At 34.8% G+C, this 6,434-nt stretch overlaps 1 protein-coding gene across 1 annotated transcript; it reads right to left on the reverse strand.

Moving 5' to 3' along the window:
• Positions 1-1,429: 1,429 nt before the first annotated feature.
• Positions 1,430-4,123, reverse strand: LOC133694032 (uncharacterized). The gene is made up of 4 exons (XM_062115449.1): positions 3,502-4,123; positions 2,378-2,732; positions 1,906-1,987; positions 1,430-1,819 (listed from the first exon to the last, which is right to left on the reverse strand). Exons 1-4 carry the CDS (start codon positions 4,031-4,033, stop codon positions 1,613-1,615), a joined length of 1,176 nt encoding a protein of 391 aa, XP_061971433.1. The 5' UTR covers positions 4,034-4,123; the 3' UTR covers positions 1,430-1,612.
• Positions 4,124-6,434: the final 2,311 nt, after the last annotated feature.

Here is a 6,434-nt window from a genome sequence, read left to right on the forward strand (position 1 = left end):
AATTTATTTTTTCAAGTTTATCCCTAATTATTTTGGTTGGTTATAAATTTTACGTTGTTATTTTTTAAATTAGACTTTTATATTGTGATCCGATCTCATGATACGTGTTATAAAATTCTAAAAGTTGAATTGGGTTGGCTTCAATTATATTTTTATTATTTGTTTTTTAAATTGCATCCATTATCATTGAGTTTGTTAGAAATTGGTATTCTTTGGTTTTTTTATTCATTTGTTAATTTGATTTTTTTTAATTTTTCCTTTAATTCAAGATTTTTGTTTGTGCTCTCAAATATTTTTTTCAAATGAGGTTCTTATTGTTTTAATTGCTATTTTTTTATCCTTTAATTTTTTTTTCATCATTGGACATTTTAATTATTGAGATTTGGTCTCCTAGATTCTTTCTATTGTTTATGAGCCCTACCCAGGAGTCAATCATGGACAAAGATTGGGTCACGGGTCGAGTGGGTTGACTTGAGTTAATCTAAGCAACCAAATCTTTTATATATATATAAAACAATTAAAATGATACCATTTTTTTTTTTAAAAAAAGAAAATAGTCAATGAGTTTTGACTATGTTTTCTTCGAGCTAACCGAAACATAAGTCAACCCGAGTTTTTGATAGTCTTACACTTAATCAATTCTCCCTCAATTTCTTTTGAAACTCGGCCCATTCATGAGTCAAACTGCTTGGTCGAATCAAGTTTTAGCGTAGCTACTTTTCTAATGCGATGCTTCCAGTTTAGTCAAACAATCAGGTCGAGCCAATTTTAAAGTTGTTCGTTTTAAAAAAGGAGCTTCATTTATTCAGGTGGCCTAAGTTTTTTTTTAAGTCGCTTTTTTATCCTTTAAAATTAATTTTTTTTTTGCCTTCTATTTGATTATCTTGTCCACATGATCCTACTCGTGGTTTTTTATATCCTCACTTGGTTTTGTTGATATTTTGTTTTTTAGTACTTTTTTTCATTGATTTTTTATTTATTTCATCATTCTACCATTTTTATTCCTAAAGATTGATAATTATTATTTTTTTAGTTCTTTTCATGATATCAAGGTCATGGGGTTTTTTTTGTGTTCTTTAAAATATAATAACAGAACTCGAGTAATTTATTTTTGCGTTGTAACTGCTGCAAGAAACCTTGTATGTCTCTCTGGTTTGACTAGAATTTTGAAATGTAAATCAAAGGTCCAATTGGTTCCTACGCGAGAATCCTTACCAAAATCATCGAGGAAAGGCTAGAGTGAGGCTGTATATTTTCATTCTGTACAGGAAGCAAAGTCGTGTGATAGAGATCCCATGATCAGAAGCTGCTTCAGCCAATTTATGAGCTGAATTATGGTGGATTTTAAAGAAATCAAATAGCCGGTGTGGGGTGACTAATTAAACATAGGTTGAAGGATGTTATTCCATCCTCAGTTCCAACAAGGAAATTAGGTCTCTGGTACTGTCCGCTTTCTGGAATTTCAGATAAAAGAACTTGAAAGTCTGCAAGTTTCTAGTTTCTACATCATTTGTAAAATGGAAGATAGCAGAGGTTTACAAAATTTGAACTGTTACTCCTGGAAGAGCTTCCTGGTACAAAGGGATGTATCACTGGAAACAGTGCTAGAAATTTAAAAAGCATGGCAGGTAAAGCAACTACCCAAGGAAGTCAAACGAGCACGCTTATGAAAGAGCTTGATCTTGTGGGATTTCTGGGAAACTTGTTGGTCCTGCCTGATTGACATCGAGCTTCTCATTTCTTCAGCTTTCATCTGAGCAATTCTTAGCTTGTTCATTATTTTATCCATTGATGATGATCTCTTCTTTTCCAGTTTCATCTGAAAGAACGAGTTGTAATTAGTTAGCACCAAATTATTCTTGATGATTTATGACAAGTTATGTTGACCACTTCAAATTATATAACCTCAAGTTTTCGTATTGCAGCCTCTGCTCTTGCTTTCTGCAAGTTCTCCCATGCAGTGATCTTGGCTTCCTCTCTTTGCAACCTGCATCAAGAACAGTTGGTTTTTGGAAAAGCTACAATAGGATAAAGAAAACATGCTTGCCTTTAACTGCAAGTTTCAGGGAAAATGACAGCCATCGAAAGCTCAAAAATGTGCATATGTTGATTGGAAAATTCTCTAGATATCTTAAAAAAAACATCTTCCATGGTCAACTTCACCTGATCTCCAACAATCCTATACATTTCATGACATATTTTCACTAGGCAGTAAAGCCGACAGCCAATCTAATTTTGTAATCACTTGTTTTTGTACAAAATATATGTTGGGAGTCAGAGAAAGGCTTTCTAAACCAGAATGGACTAGCAGTGGTGTGATGTCAACATTTATGTTCCTCACCCATATACGAATCAAAATGATGCAAATGGAACGTACTTGGAAAAATCTGATACTTCCTCTGAAATATCCCAAGATGAAGAGTGAGCGTCAGCAGCATTTGGATTGAATTCCTCGACATCTGGCTGTCCCCTCTTAATTCTGCGAGAACCAGGCCTTTTGGACCACCTAATCACGGTGGCTCTTTTATCTACCTGGACTTCCCTGATTTCCAATTTAGGAGGACGGTCACTTTGTGGCTCCAGTACAGGATCTGTAGAGGGAGGAGAAGAGGACCTTCCTCTACAAGAAGAGTGGGTGCTACCCTCAGGGCTCATTTGTGTTGCCATATCCCTTCTTGAAATGATACGATCAACTGTGTTGTTTGCATCATCAACGCCTTCAGGTTTCTCATCTGAACATTTAATCAGAATAGTATGTGAGGAGACAATCATGCAACATCTCAACACCACAGGAATATAGCAACCATGAGAACGTTCTGTACAAGATAGCCTCTGAACAAGCACATTGGTTTTTCCTATAACTGTTCCTCAGACAAATGCATGGCAAGAGTTTTTCAAATGACATGTTTGCTATATCGCTATATACACAGACAACTGATTAGATTTCCAGACATCTGGCAGATGCATTCTTATTCAGTAGTATTTAGCTTGTCTGTATCTGCAAACTTGTTTTTTCTCTTTGCACTTAACAGATACAAGAAACCATTTCCACCTGGTCATCTTGGCCTATTATTTTCTTCTCAAATGTAAGTCATAACTAGAAAATGGCAATTATTCGTCCCAGCCCAATTTTCATTTCAACATAGACAACCACCACAGATGACAAGGTAAATCAAATATTCTAGAAGCAGTTTGCTGCCCATAACATTTCCTTTTGAAAACCAATACAACAAGGTCTAACCAGAGTCAACAAAGAACTAATTATACAGTGCTGCAAGTTATTTGTCAATGTGTGATCGTACCACCAGCATTACTATGGGTCTTAAACCTGAATCCAGTGGTCTTGGAAGACCTAGCTTATTGTAATTTCTTAATGTCTCAGTTCCTTGTTCGATAGGGGTAGTGATAATTATGTGACATTCCTTCAATGGATTCATGATTATCATTGTAAATTGTCAAAATCTACTTTTCGAATGCACAAAAGCACAATTAGTGTCATACCTTGAGAGCTGGAAGATGAAGGTTCGCTCGCCAAATCAGACCGAGTAAGAGCACTAACCAAGCGTTCCACATGACCTTGCCCACCTCCACCTCCACTTCCACTATAATGAGCACCAACCCCATTAGGCATCAAGACTCCAGTTGAAAACGGAGAATTCACCGTGAAATTTCTCCCAATCCCACTTTCAAGAACCCCCATTGACGGTGAACAATTATGATAGTAACCAATCCCAGGAGGCAGATTAATAGGCCCACTTTTTGACTTGGCACGCCTTAAAGGATGGCACTGAGAACTTTTAGCAACACCATAGCCCAAAACTGGACTACATATCCACCTCTCTGCATCTTCCCATTTAGAAGGCAAAGCCCTGCCACTGTAAAACGGAGTCAAAGCACTTATATGCCTCCTGCTGCTGCTTGATGATGGGTGTGGAATCCTCTCTGAACTCCATCCTTTATTTTCTTGATATCTGGCACCTCCCGGACTAGGAAATGCCCCTAAACTCTGGGAAGATAATAGATTCTGCTTCATGCTTCTAAGTTGAAGCACCAATTGTGAAGGGGGTGTTTGACTGTTAATTAGGGGCTAGATGGCTTGTTATTACAAGTGTTTCCTAAGCATGGATGAATGTTGGCCGTTTGTTTTTACTTTAAAAAAGTATTCGTGAAAATTTTAAATTAATTTTTGATGTGTTTATATTAAAATTAAATTTTAAAAAAATTATTTTAATATATTTCTTAAAAAAAAAAAAACACTTCAGAAACCGGTCGTCACCGCAATCACAGACAACACTACATGCTCTGTTACATTTACAGCAGATGTTACTGTGTAGGATTTTGTCTTGGATATCCACACAACAGCTGTACTTTGTTCTTGTTTTTACCGTTTCAACAATGTGGACAAGACTTGAGTTAAAGAAGTAGGCATATGTTTTCAAGAAGTGGCCATCTAATGGGGTTGGATCTGGGAATAATTGCTACGATGAGGACGAAGTTTGTCTTAATGATGATTTGATTCGAGACCTTTGTGAACAGATTGACAAAAGTTTATCTTTTAGTTCCATAAACCAAATCTCTCTCACTCACCAACCCACAACCCCCACGTACGGGTTTTATATATATATATATATATATATATATTATTTTCTTCGTAATTTAATAAATTTATATGATCGGCTCAGTCATAACTAAATCCCATTTGCACCTTCCATGCCATTACAGCATGTTCATAGAAAATTAATTACCTTTTGGATTAATCATTGTACTAAACCTTACATAGGGATTATAAGTTCTTTCCTTTTGTTCTTCTTGTCTACAATTATATATATGAACTCAAAACTTAAAATAAAAGGGAAAATATACATGAACAATTAGCTAGCCCGTCGTTTTATAGTTACCTATGATGAGATTTGGATTACCCAGTTGGAGAGCATAGGATGCTAAAGTGCAACATAACTGGCTAAACTTATATGTAATTGGTACTATTATTTTGACCTCATTGTTTCGGAGTTAGTCAATAGCTAGTATAATGAGATTTATGGGAGTAGTTGATCGTCATTCAGCATTAGCTGTAGAACCATAAGGACAATGCTTGCATTGCATTATACACAGGGAAGCTTAAATCATTGGCTTTTTTCTCTTCAAATTAGCACGGTAAACTTAGAAACTTTAGAGGATTGACACGGTTTGAAAAAGATTTAATCAAATAATATATATTTTTTATTTTGTTGCGCTTTAAATATGCTCGACATCCATTAATTAATGTTGCGTTTAAAACGTGACAACTATATGTCGTGCTTCACAAGCATGACATTAACTAAATATTGTGCTTTTAAAGAGCGACAACTTAAGATTTTACACTTTACAAGCGCGACATTAATTAAAATTTAATAGATTAAACACTAGCAATATACAAACATTGTCTCTCTCTTTTTTTTTTCTTTTTTTTTTATTTACGTGTGGTGTCCGGGCCAGCTTGCGCGCACCACGACTATTCTCCACGGCTCACTGGACATCCTGCAAGCCCAGGGGCAGGTTAGGCACCGCGGGGGTGACAGGCGTGCACATAGAGGGTCGAACCCGGGACGGGGGCGGAACAAGTCAAACATTGTCTCTCTCTTATAAAAGAAAACCACTAACGCCCTCACTTCTCTATTAAAATAATCATTATAACTTAGATTTTGCCCTTAAAACAATCACAAAACAAACTCAACATAGTCTTTAAGCATCATTTGATGTTTTTATGTTTGAAAATCCATCATTTCCTATACTACATTTGCTGCCAACACCATTATCGCCGCCTCAGCCCTTTTTGTAATCATATAACCAAGGTAAATATACTACAATGCTATTAATTTGTATTTAGTTTTGTTTAAATCAAATAATTCTTTAGGTTGAATTTAGGGTTTGTTGAATCAAATAATTTAGGGTTGATAAATTAGTTAAGAATACAATCAATTATGATTTATTTAAAATAGTTGAACGTGAAAATAAGTTGAATTAATTATTTCAATTAATTATGTGTTGCATTTAATTTAGGACAAGTTTTCGAATTAGAAATTTTGTATATATTGTTAGAATCAGCTAATAATGTAGTTAAATACGCACACATGTTCATGTAATAGAGTATAAATGCAGTTGAATTATAATGGATTACACGTTCCATTGAATTGTTAATAAGTTGATGAAGTTTGTATTTTCTTTGAATTATATTAAAAATTGAGATCATATTATAATAACAGAAAACAAGTTTGAAAATCAAATAGTCTAGTTTGTAGGAAGTACATGTTTGATTTCGGTTATATCCTAATCTCCCTTCCTAAATTAGAGGGTAATGAACAAACCAATATTCATAATAGTAAAAAATTAGAACTGTTGATCAAGAGTTTTTTTGACGGTTTATAATATTCATAATAGTAAATATACTTTTTTGC

The sequence above is a fragment of the Populus nigra genome, chromosome 5 (assembly GCF_951802175.1).
Source record: "Populus nigra chromosome 5, ddPopNigr1.1, whole genome shotgun sequence".
In the NCBI taxonomy this organism is placed as follows: Eukaryota; Viridiplantae; Streptophyta; class Magnoliopsida; order Malpighiales; family Salicaceae; genus Populus; species Populus nigra.

Coding starts and splice junctions, on each gene's coding strand:
- LOC133694032 (XM_062115449.1), bottom strand. CDS start 4,033: ATGAAGCAGAATCTATTATCTTCCCAGAGTTTAGGGGCATTTCCTAGT. Junction 1,988..2,377: donor GAAGTATCAGATTTTTCCAA/GTACGTTCCATT, acceptor TTCTTGATGCAG/GTTGCAAAGAGAGGAAGCCA. Junction 1,820..1,905: donor CTGCAATACGAAAACTTGAG/GTTATATAATTT, acceptor TCGTTCTTTCAG/ATGAAACTGGAAAAGAAGAG.